Genomic DNA, 19,433 nt, shown 5'->3' on the forward strand with positions numbered 1-19,433 from the left:
ATATTCTCATGTATCAGATGCATCAGGAAATTATGGAACCAGGTTTATGTGTTATGTGAACTATCTGCGATATTTTGTGCATACTTACATGCTACTTGCATGAAACGTAAAGCAACACACTTTGCATTGCCACAGGTTGCAAGGATCTTTAAGGTGTTGCAATTTTACTAGTGTTGGATATGAGCATGCCAAAGGAAACCTTCATTATTAGGGGTGTGCGAATATTCGAAATTTCGAATATTTTTCGAATAGTGTTTGCTATTCGATTCGATTCGCACTGGAATTTTACTATACGAACTATTCGAACTTCCCAAAGACAAATACAGACAACGTCCGATTGAAAGTGACCCCTTCAGATTTTCAATATGCTCCACCTCATTACACTCTCGTATTGCGGCAAAGCTGCCTTTCAAGCTCCCTTACGGTCGAACATAGCCAAGACACAGTCAACGTCCAATTAGAAGTGGTCCCTAAATTTTCAATATGCTTCACCTCATCACACCCTCGCATTGCGGCAAAGCTACCTTTCAAGCTCCGTTATGGTCGAACATAGCCAAGAGACAGTCAACGTCCAATTAGAAGTGGTCCCTAAATTTTTAATATGCTTCACCTCATCACACCCTCGCATTGCGGCAAAGCTACCTTTCAAGCTCCGTTATGGTCGAACATAGCCAAGACAAAACAGTAGAGGTGGTCCCTAGATTTTCAATATGCTTCACCTCATCACACCCCCGCATTGCGGCAAAGCTGCCTTTCAAACTCCGCTACGGTCGCAAGTGTATTAACTCAAGAAAACGCTGGTTCTAACATGGAGATGAAAGATGTGGCAGAGGTGGGGGCTCAATTAATGCTGTTTGGGACCTGAAATTTTGGCAGGAAGTCCAAAAAATCGGACGCCGAAGCTTTTTGGCATCCAAAATTTCAGATGTTATTATATAGCGATGTCTACGAGGCAGATTTGGAACTCCGGACTTGAAGGGAGCCCACACCCTTGTCCGCTACACCAGTTGGGCTTCTACAGAAGTTGAAAGAGGAGGAGAGGCTGAGGAAATGGCGTCTTTGCCTACCACGTGTAAAGTGTTGTCGACAACACTTTGGTTGCACCAAATCATGTACATAAAATTCGTCCTCTACATTGCACTTCAACCTAGCGAAAAGAAACACTTTCATGTTGCTATCTCATAAGAATATGCTTAGGAATCCTCCCCAACTTTTTTTTCTGCAATTTCGCTTCGAAGTATTCGAAAAATATTCTAGAAATATTCGAGAAATATTCTAAAAATATTCTATTCGATTCGCACTCGCATTTCAATATTCGAATTCGCTTCGCACCCAAAATTTTGCTATTCGCACAGCTCTATTCATTATCCTTCCAGATTGTGAAGTGTCACATTGGGCTTGCATGTTGAGAAAAAAAGCGATGTTATTTCTTACAGATTGATGACTGTCAGGGCAAACACCACAAAAGCCTGCTTGCTCCCTTCAAACCCCTCCCCCCCCCCCCACCCCCGCCCGAAAGGAAAGCAAAAACAGCCTATGACTCGCTTATCATGACTGAGAAGCTTGTTTGCTCAAGCGCACAATGGTTAATTATTTGGGGTTGTTCTTACAGTGCCCGGTCACGGCTTATTAGTTGAATTTATTGGTAGAGCAGCATAATTACATGTGGCACAGATTTCCTCAAAGGAGACTGAACGTTGCACCAGACGGTGTGGTAGAGGAGGACTACTCTGGTGTGATTAATGAAACAAAAGGAATATCTACAAATGTTCATCGGAGACATGGAACATCATAAAAGGAGGAAGGACAGAAATATATTTGAAAGGAAAATTAGGCAGTGGAGTTTGGGCCCAGGGAACCACTGGCACAAGTGACTCACTGGGCTTGATAAAGCAATTTCTAAAGGACTTGCATTTGTACTTCCAGATTGCAACAACACAAAGAATTCATGCCTTATAATGATGAAAAGTTTACAGCACACTCAAGATAGCCTCCGTGCACACGGAAAATTTCTTGGCAGCATAGGCTGTGCTAGATGCAAAAATCAGGTGCAGTGTGGTGCCTTTCAGTATGTGGCCCCTATGCCACACCAGAGATGCACGAGTGGCAACAGGTAAACTTCAGAGATGATAATCAGACACTAATATGGGAAAATACAGCTCAGACAGTTGCTTACTTACATTGTGTTCTTATGGGATAAGCAATTGCCGTGCATTGCTATTATGCCAGTATGAAATTTTATGCTCCTTCAATTCCAATGCAGCAAACTAAACTATAAGTGCAGCAGCCAATCGCCTCCGCAACTTTCGAAATAGTGCTGCTCACGTACTCGGCAATGTTCTTCAACTGCAGGGTCACCTACTGTGCAGCTTATGACGTCTGTCTAGAGCACACACTCATTGGTGCAGCCCGCGGAGTAAGATAAGAGAGGAGTGCCGATTCCGCCACCGCCCAACGCATTTGCTCGGGACAAACCCTGCAATGAGGATGCTGCGGTCTAACTCATGCCTTTGCTCTCCCCCTCTGCTCCTCTTCATGCATTCTCCTCTCCTTGCGCTGATCGCAACACGTAGCACCATCTGTCGAGGCGCTAGGAAATCATTCAGCACCTGCGCTCATGAGCGCACGCACCGACTGACAGAGGCCGGCAGTGGGGAGCAGACGACAAAATGGGTAGGCAAGCAGACACAGGTACACGGCGAAGCAGATCGTGTTGGCGAAGCATGACTGCGCCGTTGATATAGCAACAACAGAGAGAACCCCCACCCGGAGAAGACCGCTGCCTCTCCTCCGCTGCTTTTCTCCATTTGCAGCGCCATCTCGCAATCACACCGTGAAGCAGGAACCAGCATTGCACAATGTGTCCCTTCCAGACCAGCGGAGTTGTCGCTCCCGTCTTATCTTACTCCGTGGTGCAGGCTTGTGCGCCAAAGGTGAAAACACCACAGATCTCTTAAGTTGAACTCAACTACAAGTTCGTTCTTTTGTAAAGGTGAGCTGTGCAACTGTGCTACCTCAGAAAGATTTTATTCATAGCATGCCCTCCAGATTTAATGCCCCGTTTTGACAGTATCAGCCACAGTGCAGTTTTGTTGGTATATGCGTTTAGAATGCAAGAAGCACACACAGACAGAACATAGCACAGTGCTGTGCTTTTGCACGAGATTCCCAAGTCAATTGCTTGATATATACAATCATTCTGTCGTGCCGCTCTCATTCAGCTGGCATGGTGCAAAGTACAATTTGAAGTGAATCGAGAGTTGCCAGTTCCTCTTATAATAAATGAATTGGGGCTTTTTTTTTTTTCACCGACTCGTCACGTTTTTTGGGGGGACTATGCAAGTTTTCCCTGTGCTTTAGTGCTTGTCACGTTTGCGAATAGCACATTTGTCGGCGACTTTGTGTAGTTGGGCGTTGAAAAATATATATGCTTTCGTTCACAGTTGTACATATTATCACTGTACGAAATCATTTACTCTTCTGCCTTCCCTTTGTATTTGAGCAGTGTTATTATAATTAAAAATATTTTCAAGAATGAGAAAATTAAACTTCCACTTCTTGTGGGCTTTTTTGCAAAAGTCTCACCGCTTTATTTGGGGCTTTTTTAAGGATGATTTATTTACTTGTTAGCTCGGCGGCATCCTGCAACTCCAAGAGTGACATTAGTGCCGAGAAATGAGGAAAGCCTTCTCAACGGGAAGGCTAGAACACAGAGGGTGCCAAATAACCGTTTATTGGCTTCAACGCTTGCGACGCAGCTGCAGCGTGTTTCGGCGCTTCCAGCAGGCGCGCCTCGAGCCGCCCACGGTCTTGGTGTAACGATGTCCCTTGCCCAGGCCACGCGACTTGCGGCCAGCCGAGGTGAGGCCACGCAGCTCGCGGTGCTTGTGCACTGCCTGGCAGATCCAGTTGGCCTTGGGGTCACGACGGATCGCCTTGTGGAACGGATCCACCAGGATCACCTCGTAATACTTGTACGTGGAGTCCTGAGCCACCCAGTACGAGTTGAGCACGCGCAGTGCCTTGCAGCGACGGCCGACTCGCTCCTGCAATGACCGGCAAGACATTGGCACGGTTAACAGAGTCACAGACTGGACCAAGAGTCGTCACACAAAAGAATGCAAAACACACGGCATGCACAAGAATACAACAGAAACACCAAAGCACTGAACAGGGAGTGATCAACTGCAACGTTTCTGAAGATGTCACAAATTGCAGAAAGAAGAAAAAAAAGTTCAAGGAGCACAAACGTGAGCTATCTGAGAAAAATAGGTATGGCACAAAAAGGACGGGGACGAAGACACAAACTGACAAACACGGCCCCCAATTCAGTTCGTGTCATCACTTCGTCCCCCATCCGTTGTGCGCCATACCCATTTCTCTAAAGTAATGAACCAACTAACTCAGCAACAAGCCCTGTTGAGCTATCTTTCCCACAGTAATGCCTCTCTTTCGTTACCACTTACGCATGATAATGTGCGTGTCATTGTCAGAGTATAATGGTGCAGCTTGCATCACGGTGATCACTACAGTAGAACCCCGCTGTTACGTTCCTCACTGCTGCGTTTTCCCGGCTGTTACGTCGTTTTCCGCCGGTCCCGGCATAGCTCCCACAGGATACAATGTATTGGGAACCCCGCTGTTACGTCGTAACTGTCGGACCGTTCCCGTATGATACGTCGCGAAGTGCGCCCGGAGCCGACCGAGTGACTACCAAAGAGAGCGGCCATGGCGCATTTTCACGCAGCTTGGCCTCGTTTGACCGTAATATTAGCCGCATGAGAGGCGCAAGCAACAATCTTTCAATTGATGCAAACAAAAGCATGGCCTTCGAGATTCAAATTGCAGAGATGGCGTCTATGACGTAACTGCTCGCGAAAGCAAGGCCTTCGAGATTGGCATTTACTATTGACAAAAGCATAGCCTCTGAGATTTGCATTGCACAAACATGGCGTGTATGACGTAAATGCTTGCAAAAGCAAGGCCTTCGAGATTGGCATTCACTTCTGCCATCGCGTTGGCGTAGACTCATCATCATCGTTATTTGTCGGAGAACGGGAGGAGTTCGAGCTGGTTGGAGCTCGCATGGTCGTGCGTGCGGTTCGCGGTCGGACTCGCCGCGCCGGTCGTGATTGCGTGTGCTTAGTTTTTTCATGCCTACAGCTGTTGGTGTTAAAAAAATCACATACGTTGATTACATTTCTGTGGATAAGGCCGTCCTAAGCTCCGCGTTTCTATCCATCGACTAGATCGCGGCTGAGCGCGCCAATTTTCGTGCTGCTCGTAAGAATTGAAATAAAATTCTGTACCACTAAATATTTTGCCGTTTTTCCTGTTTTTCGGCTCTTACGTTTCCCGTCTCTTACGTTTATTTCCTACGGTCCCTTCAAAAACGTATCAGCGGGGTTCTACTGTACAGTGTGACAGCCTGCCTGCAAACTTCTAATGCAGCTTGCCACTTCGCAAACAGGACTTGTCATCCTATATTCATCACAACATTTTATACAACTTGCCACGTTTACGGGGGATAGCAACACCCTTTCTTTTTTTGTCTATTTCACATTGTATGGCACACAGTGAGCACAATTCCACAAGTGACTCGTGGTGAATTCCATTGGCAGATTCGGAGCACTTCCGGTAATAGTTTTTCTGCTCCATTCAGAGCAAGTCTGTTTCATTGGCGGATTGAGAGTGCTCCCTGTATGGTTCAGTGGCAGATCTGGAGCAGCTGCGCCGCCAGATTCACTCCACAGAGCAGCTCTCTCTAATCTGCGAAAAGCGGCGAATTCGACCAAAAGTCGCAAGCTCCCCGCGCGTGCGCAGAGCGTGGCATACCGCGTGCACGATGCAATGTGCTGTCCGACAGCGACCGTTCTCTTACCATCCCGTAGTTCTCTCCGCTCGTGCCCGTGAAGGCAAAAACAGCGCGAAACGCGAGGAATGCTGGGCGCTTGCGAAACGTGTGCGCTAGCACCCCCTACCATTCGCTCTGTCGAGGGCGCTTGTGTTCCACCGGCAGATTTCCTTCGGTTGCTCTCTGCCGGAGTGGAGTGCTCTGGCACAGAGTTCGTCGGCCACTCCGAATCCGCCAATGGAATTCACAATCAATGAAAGACTAATCCATTGCTCTGTTCGTACAGAGTAATGTTGCAGTGGCGTATTGAGAGCCAAGCGCAAAAATTATCTCGTATATCTTGTGAGAGAAAGGAGGTGCACAGCTTGGACAAGCCAATGATCATGCTGCACTAAAAAGTCAAATGTGTTGCAATAAGATATATAGGAGCGCAGCACCTTGCAACGTATTTGCTTGAGAAAAACAGTGCAACAAGGACACGGGGTCTAGCTCATTCCTTTGCTCTCTCCCTTTTCACACCCCATCCTTCCCTTGCGCTCCCAGCCACCTTTAATCAAGAGACCCTCACGGCACAGTCCATCATGTGTTAAAGGAATCGCGATCAGTAACAGAAAGCAAGCAGTGGTCCTTCCACCCACCTCAGCGATGGACTGGTGGTTGCGCACGGGCTTCAGGCTGTTCACACCGTGGTTCTTGGGCTTGCCGTAGGTGCAGCCCTTGGGCACCTGCTTCTTGCGGCCACCACGACGCACCCGGATGCGGTAGATCACGTAACCTGCACCAATGGTCAATGCGCCATCCGTCAGCACGCGGCAAAACAGAGCACGACAGTAATGACTTTCTCTCAGGAGCAGCTGGAACAGCCATTGCAAGCACACTTTCCTCCGATGTCACTCACTGCAACACAGCTAGTGTGGCATCGTGTAAAGAACACCCAGTTTCATACTCTGCACATTGCAGTGAAAGCTACGCAAGTAGTGTACTAGTAAAAAAAAATGTATCACTCTATACACACTTCAGTGAACATTCTTTTGATTCGGGGAGTATTTTACTGGACAAGTCTTCGATACAGTAAAATCACAATAACCGCACGCAGTTGGACAAGGCTGTGCAAGACACTTGTGTCATGAAAACATGAGAATTTACTTGCAGTAAAAAAAACAATGCTTGGGGGTTCTGCTAAAAGCAAGAGGCTACAAAAACCAGCTCAAGCACACATGCCTGAAACACTTCACCCTAAATCCATCGTGCAATTCGGGCATACGTAGGCACATAGACAAGCTCAAGTGTTGACTGAAAAGTATACTTGGTGTGAATCGCATTAAAAGTCACATTTTCAACTCAAAAGTCAAGCACTGATAGCGAAAGCAGCTTTAGGGTGGGGACACTTAACAGTGTGGTACAGTAAAACCTCGTTAATTCGGATTTCAAGGGAGTGAAAAAAATGTCCGAATTATCCGCATGTCGAATTAACGAATGCATAACAAAAACGCGCATTTTCAATTCCTTTATCGCATATCTTTATCTTGAGAAGTAGTCCGTGATGCTTGTTTGTTTTTTTGTGGACAGCTGGGCGGCAAGGACTAGTTTGTGGGCATGTGACAAACCCTTTAGCGCAAGAGTATTGCCTGGGACATCGTAACAAAACTCCTCTGGAACAACGAGAGCGTCCGCGGCTTCTTTTGCGGTACGACGCACCGGGCGTAGTTCATCGCACGGGTCTTCGGCGGACGCCTCATCCGTCTCACCAATGCCTTGAAGGAATCTACCGTATTTATTCGAAAATAGGTCGGGCACGAATATAGGTCGACCCCTACTTATAGCGCTCTACGAGAAATAAAAAAAAATATTCGAAAATAGGTCGACCCATGGTTTTTTAGAAACAGGAAAATTGAAACATAGCACACCTTTATTTACAATTAACTTAGCGCCCTAGTCGCTGCCGGGAGTGTCATGTTCGTCAGATGTGCAAGGAAGGTTGTCGGATTCTTCGCAGGCATCCTCGGCATCCGAAATGACGTCGACTTCGCTGCCATCGATTGCGTTGGAAATGCAGCACTTTTTAAAGCCAGTCACGATAATTTCCGCTGGCAAGTCTTTCCACGCGTCTTTCACCCACGTCGCAACTTCATTGAGGGAAGCCCTTCTCGCGGCGTCCCGTCGGTGTCATTGCAGCATCCTCCTTCAAGCCACTCTTTGTAACTCTTCGCCACCCGGTCCTTAATGTAGCCGGGACGTCATACCTAGCGGTATGACGACCAGGTCTGTTGGCCTTCTGCAGGGCCTCCTTGACGCCCGGAGCCTCAGTTCTTTTTCAAGAGCGTCATGCCTGCCAGTTGCTGGGCCGCGAAAAGCACGACGCTATCCATTGCACGCGAACAGTCGGTCCCGCTGCTTCCGCCAACCCCTAATCAACTTTTACGTCGAACTCACGCTGAGCGGCACAATTGCTGGAATTCTCGGCAAAAAAGTATCACTTGACGCTTGAAGTCAGCTGTGTAGCTCTACCGACGTGACACCGTCCAACCGCGCATTTGCAAATGCGAACCGTCACGTCAGATCGAACAACAAACAAAGAGTGAGGCCTTAGGCCAGTGCCAGTGCGGCTGCGCGTCGGCAGGCAGCACGGCTAGGGGGCTAGGGACTTCACGGCCTACCTAGGGAAATCACGGGTTCCAGCGCAAACATGGCGGAGCGGCTGCATTTCGCGGGGGCTTTGAAAAGGCGGTGTGCAGCTATTGCACAAATAACTTTTTTTTCTTAGTTACTTAGTCGGAAAAGGCGAACGGGTACGGTTTTTATACCAGATTTTATGGTATATAATGTGCGTATGTAGCAGGAACTGCTTGAAGAACAGCAGGCGCGGCAGTTGAACGCCATAGGTGCGGTGCTTTTGGTCGCTTTGATCGCGAATATAGGTCAAGATTCTTTGGTCACGAATATAGGTCGATAGCTGATTATGGGCAACATTTTTGAGAAAAAAAGGTCGACCTATATTCGAATAAATACGGTATGTTCATTCGTAGAGCGTACCTCTCTGCTTGCAGGCATATAAGTGGTCCACTCAACAGCAGCTTCGACTCGCGTGCGGTAACGATCCACTGCAACAGCGCTTCCTCCAGTTGTGGGTGGGCTGTGGTGCACAATCGCTTTCGTCTGGCGTGAAATTTCTCGCCCTCAAACACTTCCATTATTTGAGCCTCGTTTTTCACATACGTCAATAGCGTGCTTCTTTTTACGTCGAACTGACGCATCACCTCTTCTCTGGAAGTGCCGTCTTTGAGTGCCTTTAGTAGAGTCTTTTAGCAAGCTACAGAAACACGTTACGGAAATACGGTAAGGCAGTGCGGTAGCGCTCCTCCTCTCCCGGTCATTGTGCGGCTTAAGCACAACGACCGGGAAAGGAGGAGCACTACCATACTGCCTTACCGTATTTCCGTAACGTGTTCCCGTAACTTGCTAAAAACCTCTAGTATCTTCACTTTAGTTGCCAAGTCCTCCGCCGCATACTTCACTGCATACTTCGCGCGTTTCGCCGGTTCCGACATCGCGGCAGGGTGATATATCACACCACCACTACGGCCCGACCACCACCTCGCGCACCGACACTTCCGATACGCCGAACAACGCACCGAGAGGGGGAAAAAAGCACGACCGACGTCTGCAAGTCCGCACACTATCCGTCGGAGGCCTTGTTTCTTTGTTATCCGTTCTCCGCCGATGACATGCGTGCTCCGAAACGCCACCTTGCGTCCCCTTTCATAAGTTGAAAAATGCAGTTTTCCTTGGCCTCCGCAATCGGCATCAACAGCGCACCGTTGCTGCCGGAGCCAATCTCGGAGACCATAAGTTTGCACATGTGTGGCAAAGAAAATGCAATGCAATAAATATTATGGCCTCCGAGACGCAGTTTCAGTTTCAGTTTCGCTGTCTTTGGCTTGCCTCCAGTCCGAATTAACCAGTTCGTGTGCAATTTTGTGTCGAATTAGCGAATGTTTGTTGCCATAGGGCTATGAACATCTTTGAAGGGAGGGTGTGGGAATGACTAACCCCCGAATGCAGAGATGTTACTTGGCTCGTGCCTTCAACTTGACTTGAGCAAGTCGGCCCGAAGCAAGCAGCGGACTTGAAAACCCCCAAGTCGGCCTTCGCGTTTCATAGACGCTCAAGCTGTCTTGCTTGGTCAAGTCAAGAACGAGCTTCAATGCAGAAACACGTTACTCGCCTGGTACCGAGGTTAATAATAAAGTTGTTGGCGTAAGGCACGTGTTAAAGTAAGAAAAGTTCGTATATTTCAAAAAAACTATGAGATCGAAGTGCTACAAGCATATTTTTGTCATTTTACTGTTAACGAGCGGCACGTGGCTCCCGCCGCCGCAGCGATGTACAGTGTTGCTTGTGTAAAGCGTCCGTTGCCCACTGGTTTCAGTGGCCGCCCAAGCGCGGCGCGTTACTCCAAGCTTGCTTGTTTTGGCCTGCGCGCTAATAGAACTTCCCATAAAGATGCAAAACAAGGCATGGTTTGGGTTGTGTTCTTTCGTTGTTTTTTTTTTCTTATCGAACGCGGAGTGTATATGCGCTGCCCTGGCTCGCAAGTTTTAAGCGAGGTATCGCGCATTTTCAAGGCACTAGCCTTTCTATTCGCCTATGGACACGCTTGTAGCGAGCTGGGTCGCAGTTATATATGAATAAATAAAAAATGCAACAACTTCTGGGAACAAGGTGTACAAAGCCCTTGTTCAGGCCCATGTGGGTGCTGCCACCCAACAAAAAAAGCTAAAGAATAGAACTGGAAATGCTAATTATTTGTCTACTTTCGTTGAACATCTGATTCTTGGTAAACAAGACAAGAAGCGGGGGTCGGGATCATGGGCCTCCGCGGAATTTTGCCTCGCGGGGTGCAGCAATGCCGCGCTGCATGTTGGTGAGGGTAGGGGGGGGGGGGGGACGCACATGGTCAAGATGTGATCTTCTGGAAGCTTTGTCGCGAACAATGAAAAAGACACAGGCCTGTCATGTGCGCCCTGCGAGGTGAACGAAGAGCTCATCCACCTGTTTGTACGAGAGCACCTGTTTGTAATACAAAGCTACGAGGAAGTCCCAAGGAAAGCTTCGCCTTGTCACCAAAAAATTTGTGCTGGTCCGTGGATTAAACCCGCACTAGGGGAAGCTCTTTTTTTCTGAGAAAAGCTTAAGGAATTTTTCGTATCGTGCTGCAAACTGATGCCTGTCAAGTTTCTCAATCCCACACAGCTGCACCGAACTACACAAAAACAACGTAAAATGTTGTGTACTATGAAAACATTTTTCGGCTCATGCTACGTCCCCCACGTCACTTTGCAAAGCGAAGTCGTCGAATCAAGGAGAAAGTACCATTCGCTGAGATGTCGCAGCAAGGCACGTTGTCGTCCAAAGAGACACCTCAGCGCAAGGCGGCCCCGCGCTTCACCGAGGACGAAAAAAGTGTGCTGATCGATTTTGTGAGGCAGTTCGAGCACATTATCGAGTGTAAAAAACTGATGTTGCGTCAGTGGCGAAAAAAGATGAAACGTTGAAAGAAATAACCAAGCGCCACAACGCCAACCACGGGATTACGAGGCGCCACCACCTGCAGCTCAAGAAATGCTGGAATAACCTCAAACAGAAATGAAAAGAGGAAGCTGCAAGAGAAAAGTGAGAGCGCCACAAAACTGGTAAGAACAACATTTTTTTGCATGACTGGTTCACTTGATCTATTATTCTTGTGACCTTCCACATGTTTTGTATTCGGGAGATGAGTGATTGGTGAGCGTAAATACACCGGGGCTATTAATGCGCACGTGTGTGCAGTCGACACATCCTGTAACACCAGGGAATTCGGCCACTTCATAAAAGTCCCGCATAACTTTAGGAAATCCCGCCGGCTGCGGGAAGCGCACCAGCATCGAGTGAAAGTGCTTTGCGATGAGCAGGGTCACTTTTCCGACTGCGCGGCACACTGTCGACTGTGGAATGCGGACGAGATCGCCGGTGACTGTCTGGAATGTGTCAGCGCCGTAAAACCTGAGCGCCATCAGTAGCCGCAACATGGGAGGCACAGGCTCTATAAACGTTGGCACAGGCTGTCCTCGGTTGTCCCCGCTTTCTTGGAGCGGCAACATAGCCAGAAGCTGCCGCACGGCGTTCTTGGTGAACCTGTAGCGAGCGTGGAATTGTTCCTCGTCGTACAACTCCATCAGATTTCCTCGGTCACGTAAGGCGGGTCGCGGAATCTTCGGCAGGCAATTTACCTCAGGAAATATGCTACGTCCATAGCGTGGCAAGCAAACTCAAAAGCGGACAACCTCTGCGCGACGTCCATTCGAGAGGCGGCCATGTTGGAATAACGCATCAAGACTGTTTCAAGCTACCGTATATTGCCGCATATAAGTCGACTTTTTTTTTAAAAATCAGAGCGCCAAGTTTAGGGGGGTAGGCTTATATGCGGATTCCTACATGAAAAGGGGGGGGGGGGGTAAAAAAAAAACAAACGTAAGGCGACCAGCGTTTATCAAGGTTATTACTATTACTTTACGCCTTTTTTATATTCATATTATAGCAAAACCAATTAGAAGAAATATATTTTACCCATTTTCTACGTACGGTACTAAATGCTCTGTTACGGTACGGTGGATCAACACGGCGAATGCAGCCTCCAGAGATCCGATCTTGCACGTGCGAATCTCGGAGGCCGGACGGAGAGCTTCGGCTTCGGCATGGGCTTTGGATCGGCTCGTGACCTGCGTCGGAGTGCACTGTGGGCCTGCGCCCCTGCGCGTTGATTCGATCTGCTCAGGCTTAGCAAGCTCTCTGCTCCTCTTTCGGTGGTTTTCGCCCTCGTCGACAGATCCGCGCACCGAAATGTCACCTGCTCATCGGCGCAGCTATAATGCCGCATTCAAGCGAAAAGTGATTCTTCACGCCGAATCGTCGAGCAACCTGTCAGCGGAACGTGAATTCGGCGTTTCGGAAAAATGTGTGCGATGCTGGCGCCAACAAAGAGATAAACTTTTCGCGTGCGCTGGACCGCGTAAATCGTTCCGGGGACCGAAGGAAGGGAAGTACCCTGCCATCGAAGAGGCTGTCGAAAAATGGGTCAGCGAACAGCGGGACAAAGGCCTGAGTGTGTCCTACGAGGACATTCAGGTGAAGGCGCGTAGTGTTGCGAGCGGTCTGGAGATCGCCCGCAGTGAATTTAAGATTTCTAAGAAGTGGGTGACAAATTTTATGAGTAGGAACGGGCTGAGCCTAAGGCGGCGCACGACTGTCTGTCAAAAGCCACCCGAGGAGTTTGAAGAAAAAAAAGAAGCCTTTTTGAACTTCGTGAGTGAACGGAAGGCGCAACACGCCTTCACGCTCGGCCAGATCGGCAACGCCGATCAGACACCTGTCTGGTTCGATATGCCGAGCAAACGGACCGTGTCGGCTAAAGGTGAGCGGCAAGTGCGCATGATGACGACGGGCAACGAGCACAACCGTTTTACGGTGATGCTGTGTTGCACCGCCGACGGCCACAAACTGCCACCTTTTATCGTCTTTAAGCGGAAGACGATGCCCAAGGAGAAATTCCCCCCAAAAGTCATCGTTCGCGTCAACGAGAAGGGGTTTTTCACCGAGGAGACGGTGCTTGAATGGTTCCGCCTCGTCTGGCTCCGGCGCCCAGGCGGTCTTCTCAGGCCCAAGAGCATGCTTGTGCTTGACTCGTTCCGGGGTCACATCACGGAACGTGTGAAGAGAGCCGTGGCTAACGCGGATTGCCAGTTGGCAATCATCCCGGGTGGCTTGACTCCTGTGCTCCAGCCGCTCGACGTGGCACTGAACAAGCCATTTAAGGATCGGGTGGCGTCACTCTACAAAGACTGGATGGACCAGGACGACAAGCCCCAGACGCCGACGGGGCGTGTGAGGCGGGCTCCTTTGAGCACTGTGGCACAGTGGGTGTCCGACGCTTGGTATGGGCTGCCAGACAGCATGGTGCGCGAAGCTTTCGTGAAGTGCGCGATCACGACTGCCACATGAAGGCTTAAACTTGTAATTTGCCGGCAATAAATTTTTTCTTTGTCAATGTGGCCAATTTTTCAAAATAATTCATTTGCAGTTTTTTTCCGGATTTCGGGGTCAAAAGTTGGGGGGGTTCGTCTTATATTCGGAGTCGACTTATACGCGGCAATATACGGTAGCCCCGCAGCAGACTTGAAACTCGTCCTGACTTCGACCGAGCCAAGTCGCCCGCAAGTCGTCCGCAAGTTCGAGAACGATTTATGGCGAGCGGCAAAGCTGTCTTGAGTCAAGTACGAGTCAAGTAACATCTCTGCATTCGGGGGTAATTATCCGAATTTCCAAATTAACAAGATTCTACTGTAACTAGGGAGAAAATTTGTTCCTGCTTGGGATTGTTGAGCATGACTGACCACGTACGCTTGCCAAATGGGGAGTTTTGCAGAAATGCCCTGTGGATGCCTTCCCCTGAATGAACCTCCATTTGAGTCCCCATCAGTGGACTAGAGATTGATGTTGAGAATCTGACTTCTTAGATATTGCAATGTTTTCCACTGGCACGTAACACTAGGTGCAAAATCCAGCTATGTGGCATACTGAGGGTGCTATAAAAGCCCTTTTGTTAATTCCATCAATGTGTTCTTTGGTCCCCGAGTCAAGAGACCTCCACACAAGTGAAAACATTCACTTACAAGTATGTCAAGCATCTAAGTAAGCATGTTGTAATTAGATGTATGCTTGTTGCAAATTACAATCACGTCATGCACACACTGGCAGATATGAATATGTCACTCGACTTGAAATTGAAATTGCACGACTTCCAGCACCAGCCACACAGAATGAAACCGCACAATAAGCCATGACCAGTCTGCTATTATCTAGTTTTTGCACCCACTGCAGTTTTGCATAGCAAGCACAGTAACACAGACTTCCATGAAACACTTCCTGTTCACCAGTCATGGCATCCACCAATCACTATAGTCGATTACAACCTAATAAAAACGTAAGCACTACCCACAAAACCGCAGTGTGCCTGCCCTTCACGTGCGAAAGACAATTGTGTTAGCTAGTTTCCGCTCGAACCGTAAGTACTTTTTCTCAGCTAATGTAAATGCTACATTAAGACTTGTAGGTTCGCCGTTACTGCCTAGAACATTAAGTCTGGCTGAGCAGCACTGTCAGAATCCCTGACGAACTTTACCAAAACCTTCCAAGTTTCTGACCTAAAACCAGTGACACAAACATGCCTGTGTGGGAAAGTCAACTACCTGCAACACTGAGAAGTGCTTGACATCATGAAAATGGGTAAGCGCTATAGGGGGTATGCACTGAGCCTTGATCCGCAAGGCGGCAACACCATCCCCGCGCATCTTGGAGTTCCGTTCATACATGCCGTCAGTGCTGTCCATGCGTCGGCATGCAGGAGGTGTTCCGGAGGTCTCTAGTCAGTTGTGCCGTACAGATCTCGGACACAGCGCGTGCAGTGAGTTCCTTGCGCGTGTGGCGAGTGTGCGGACCGTCAAAATGGCGACCCTGCAACTAGCGCTCCTCGCGGATGACGTCAAGTACATACCATCCCTATTGGATGGAGCATTTACTGTGGGAGGGAGTGATGGCTGTGGATGGATGTGGCACATTTTTACACTTCTCTTAGGTTGTAACCGAGTGCAGTCTGCATGCAGTCCGCAGAACGGGAGCAAAATCACTCACCCTGCTTGGCCCGGTATCCGAGGCGGCGCGCCTTGTCGGGCCTGGTGGGGCGGGGTGCCCGGTGGCAGGTGTTGAGCTGGCGGTAGTGCCAGCAGCGCAGTCGCAGCAGGAACCGCATCACGTCCGACTGCTTCTTGCGCCACAGCTCTTGCATGTACTTGTACGCCCCCATGGCTGCTTGTCAGGCCCGCCTGCAAAGGGTGAGCGATGAGGTACAGTGCCAAGGAAGGAGTGCATGACCGACTGGATGCAAGAACGTAAAGCGACAAATGGCATCCCTGACAAAATGCTTTCACGTGCAAGATCAAACATCGTTTCCTAGACGGAATGACGAGCTAGTTAGTGCATATGCATCATCGAAAATTTAAGCACTAAGACACTTCTCTTTCATGCCCCAGACGAAGTCTGCACTTATTTTCAATGATGCATTGTTTTCAACAAATGCTTGTAATGATGTTGCATTTACTATGCCTTTAGTACTTTTTGCCTTTTCCTCGGTGTAAAATGTCTGGCCTACAGTGGGCGTTTACAAATAAACGAAATACACGCAAGTCCAGCGCATGTCTTCGCCATGCGGATCACTTTCTATGGGCTTTCTTTACGTGATGTTACTTTTCCATGATGACCCGCAAAACACTACGCCTGCACAATACATTATCAATGATTTAATGTGGGCTGCGGTCAGTTTCATGAAACCACGATGACTAGGTCCAGTACTCGTTTTGACAAGTAAATTATAGGCCTCGCACTTAACGAACACACATCACGCTGGATTATTCGCAGCACATCGCTTTATTCTTGCAAACGCTACGACGTTTAACTGCGCGCGATCAGCATGCCAGTGGACAACCAAATAGGTCATCTCGGAGCTAGAAACACATGGGCACTACACTATCCACGCTACAACACCGAACGAAGGTTTTGGTTGACACCGTACTGCAGGCGTTGGAACAGACGACATGCAAAAGCCTATTGTTATGACACTTTACGGCCTACTTAACACGTATGCGATAATTATTCTTTCTCGACAGTCATGCTTTTCGGCACTCCTACACAACGAAGCGAGTCAAGGAGATGGACATGGCATCTCAAGTCCCGTAACATCCGAGAGCATCGAGACGTCTAACAATCTCGAATCAGCGAAATACTGCCATCACAGCATTTACTAAAAGACAACGCACACGTTCTGCTATAATACGCAGCTATATTTCAAAGTACAAGGCAGATTTAAACAGATTTTTTAAACAGAGTATGAGTGGACGAACACATACCTAGCCGGCGCACTGCACGAAAAAGAACCAAAAGAAAAATCAGAGAGAGATCTCGGCAACTCACGCTTCGTTCGAGAACCGCGAGAACTTGTTTCAGTGTGGCCGCTCGCTTTTCAAGATCTCGCCAACCTTACATACATATCTGTTCTATCTACAATATGTTCATTAACTCAAATAAGCGCTTCAATAATTTGCTAGCAAATTTTCTAATAATTACATTTCAGGCTGCAAAAATTTGATAAAGTAAGGTTACTTTTCTCTTTCATTTTTTTTTCTTGGATGGTGGTGGATTGTAGCGTTAAGCTCCTTTAGTGGTTCTGGTAACATTTAGTGTGAATCTGCGGGATTTCGTAGTTGCTTGCGGCCGTACTCGTTGCGATCGTTGGCACGGACAATTTACTTGGTACTGAACTGTCGCACTCTTGTTTTGACGGTCGCAGACGCGCTTTGAGCGTTCTAGCCTGTCTACTTTCTAGCGACCTGCTTGCGATCACTTTCGTCAAAGCCAGTGAAGCCATAGCGGCATCATCGCCATTCGTCGCGTCTCCTCTGATCCGCGCGCTACGTCAACGTCGCCGACATGAACGCACCTCCGGCATTCGAGTCGTTCCTTCTGTTCGACGGTGAGAAGAAGGTGACCATCGAGAAGGACACGAAGGTGCCCAACGCGGCCATCTTCACGGTCAACAAGGAAGACCACACGCTTGCCAACATGATCCGCGCTCAGTTGCTCAAGGATCCGTGCGTCCTCTTCGCCGGCTACAAGGTGCCCCATCCGCTGGAGCACAAGTTCATCCTGCGCGTCCAGACCACGCCGGACAACACACCGCAGGAGGCCTTCACCAACGCCATCACCGACCTCATCAGTGAGCTGTCCTTGCTCGAGGAGCGCTTCAAGGAGGCCGTGCGAGAGAAACACGATGGCCTGGAGTAAATTAGGACTTGCTCTTCGCTGGTTCCGTCCACTTCTTTCTTCTTGTGTACTGTATGTAGGCGCAGTTTTATGTTTTCTATGCGCGTTTCAAGTTTTTCCAACGAAGTCAGTGAGTGCTCGTTCAACGCCGCGCGAGAGCAGCCTCTCTTTGGCGAGAACTCTTGCGAACGTGCTCTGAATGTTGCCAGCTACTCCACCGAGGCTGGATTTGCCTGTAGCTTGCGTTTGTTCTTCAATCTCCTTTGTTTCATGTCATTCAAGCTTGATGGATTGCATGAGCATGAAGTTCATTTTTGGGATACCCTCTGTCGGCAGTATTTCACGTTCATTTAACATTGTCTGGCTGATATATAATGTTGCCTAGTGTTAGATAACTAAGTAATATGGGTTGCGGACTCTACAACCAGAAATAAATTGCTTCGCCTTGTAGCTAACGAGCTTGAATGAATTATTTCCGAGCTCCTGGTGGTTTTGGTTCTGCCAGCCATTTTGAAAATTGGATTAAATGTTTGTTCGCAGTCCTTGAAACAGAATACCAATATTCTCTTAACTGGCTTTTCAGTTTTGCGAAAAAGTAAATAAACCCAAGCTTGTGTTTTGAGGCAGTGTTTTTGCTTGTTTTATTCACCTGTTGCCCTTTTTTAACTTTACAGCACGGAAGAGAATAGTACTCACTATTGCAAGTCCTTGCAGAATCTTGTACAGCAATCAAGAGTGTTGGGTTCGAACACTACCTTATCTGCTTGCTTCTTAGAATGCCCAACACTCACAATAGCTTTGCAACCACCAGCACAGCAAGTGTGACCACGCGCTCTTCATATTGTCAGAAACCTAGGGACCTGTTAGGTAGACGTTTTTTTTATGACTTCATGCATGGTTTATTAGACTAATGCCCAGCAGATTATTTTAAATGCATTTTTCAACTATCCTGTCCTAATCTGCTTCCACTTGCTAGCAAACTAATAAAACTTAACACGACCAAACTGGCAGCATTAGATTTAACATCCTCAAATAACTGCTTTTTCTAACCTGGCCATGACAGTCTTCTCCACCATAACAGTTACTTCTCCACTTGCAGTAACTGCACATCGCAGGATGCACTCAAATGACTAAAAAGCATATCTACAATCAAGGCAAACAGCTGCACAACTGACGTGGTTGGCCGTTTTTCAGAATTCTCCACAGAACAGGGTGCGTCACGTTCTTGCTTTACTGATAAGAACTGCTCTTACGAGCTCATAGGGCATAATTTTCTAATTCAAATGTGAACAATGTCACAGTATCACAGCTTACTTTCCCAGATCAAGTTTCATTGGCGGGATAACATGAATGCAGGCTTGTACACATTGCAGGAAATAGGTAACCAGTTCCAATGACTTCCTTTAAAATGCAATTGTTTACAGTGTTCAACTGCAGCCCCAGAAAAGTAGCTGAACAATTACAGAAGTGTAATCAATTACTTTTGCATTACTTTCCTTCAAAATTCTATTGCCGTAACACAAGCTTACTCAAACTACAACGAACTACTGTGGCTTGCATGGCAGAGAGGAGGCTGCGTGACATAGAGTCAGTATATTAACTCTATGCTGCGTGATGGCTGGGAAGCTTAGTGTGGCTTCTGTGATATAGCGTTACCGTTAACTTTCAC

At 48.1% G+C, this 19,433-nt stretch overlaps 2 protein-coding genes across 2 annotated transcripts; one reads left to right on the forward strand and one right to left on the reverse strand.

Annotated features, from left to right (window-relative positions):
* Positions 1–3,717: 3,717 nt before the first annotated feature.
* LOC119406005 (60S ribosomal protein L15) lies at positions 3,718–16,930 on the reverse strand. Its single transcript, XM_037672839.2, has 4 exons — positions 16,852–16,930; positions 15,581–15,771; positions 6,493–6,629; positions 3,718–4,046 (listed from the first exon to the last, which is right to left on the reverse strand). Exons 2-4 carry the CDS (start codon positions 15,750–15,752, stop codon positions 3,741–3,743), a joined length of 615 nt encoding a protein of 204 aa, XP_037528767.1. The 5' UTR covers positions 15,753–15,771; positions 16,852–16,930; the 3' UTR covers positions 3,718–3,740.
* Positions 16,931–17,164: 234 nt separating this feature from the next.
* LOC119406006 (DNA-directed RNA polymerase II subunit RPB11-a-like) lies at positions 17,165–18,390 on the forward strand. The gene has a single exon (XM_037672840.2). It carries the CDS (start codon positions 17,432–17,434, stop codon positions 17,783–17,785), a length of 354 nt encoding a protein of 117 aa, XP_037528768.1. The 5' UTR covers positions 17,165–17,431; the 3' UTR covers positions 17,786–18,390.
* Positions 18,391–19,433: the final 1,043 nt, after the last annotated feature.

Source organism: Rhipicephalus sanguineus, chromosome 9 (genome assembly GCF_013339695.2).
Source record: "Rhipicephalus sanguineus isolate Rsan-2018 chromosome 9, BIME_Rsan_1.4, whole genome shotgun sequence".
NCBI lineage: Eukaryota > Metazoa > Arthropoda > Arachnida > Ixodida > Ixodidae > Rhipicephalus > Rhipicephalus sanguineus.

What these genes read in the sequence shown, in the direction of transcription:
- LOC119406005 (XM_037672839.2), bottom strand. Translation starts at nt 15,752, where the DNA reads ATGGGGGCGTACAAGTACATGCAAGAGCTGTGGCGCAAGAAGCAGTCG. An exon ending in CGGATACCGGGCCAAGCAGG is followed by an intron (nt 6,630 to 15,580) that starts GTGAGTGATTTT and finishes CCATTGGTGCAG; the next exon opens with GTTACGTGATCTACCGCATC. An exon ending in ACCACCAGTCCATCGCTGAG is followed by an intron (nt 4,047 to 6,492) that starts GTGGGTGGAAGG and finishes CGGTCATTGCAG; the next exon opens with GAGCGAGTCGGCCGTCGCTG.
- LOC119406006 (XM_037672840.2), top strand. Translation starts at nt 17,432, where the DNA reads ATGAACGCACCTCCGGCATTCGAGTCGTTCCTTCTGTTCGACGGTGAG.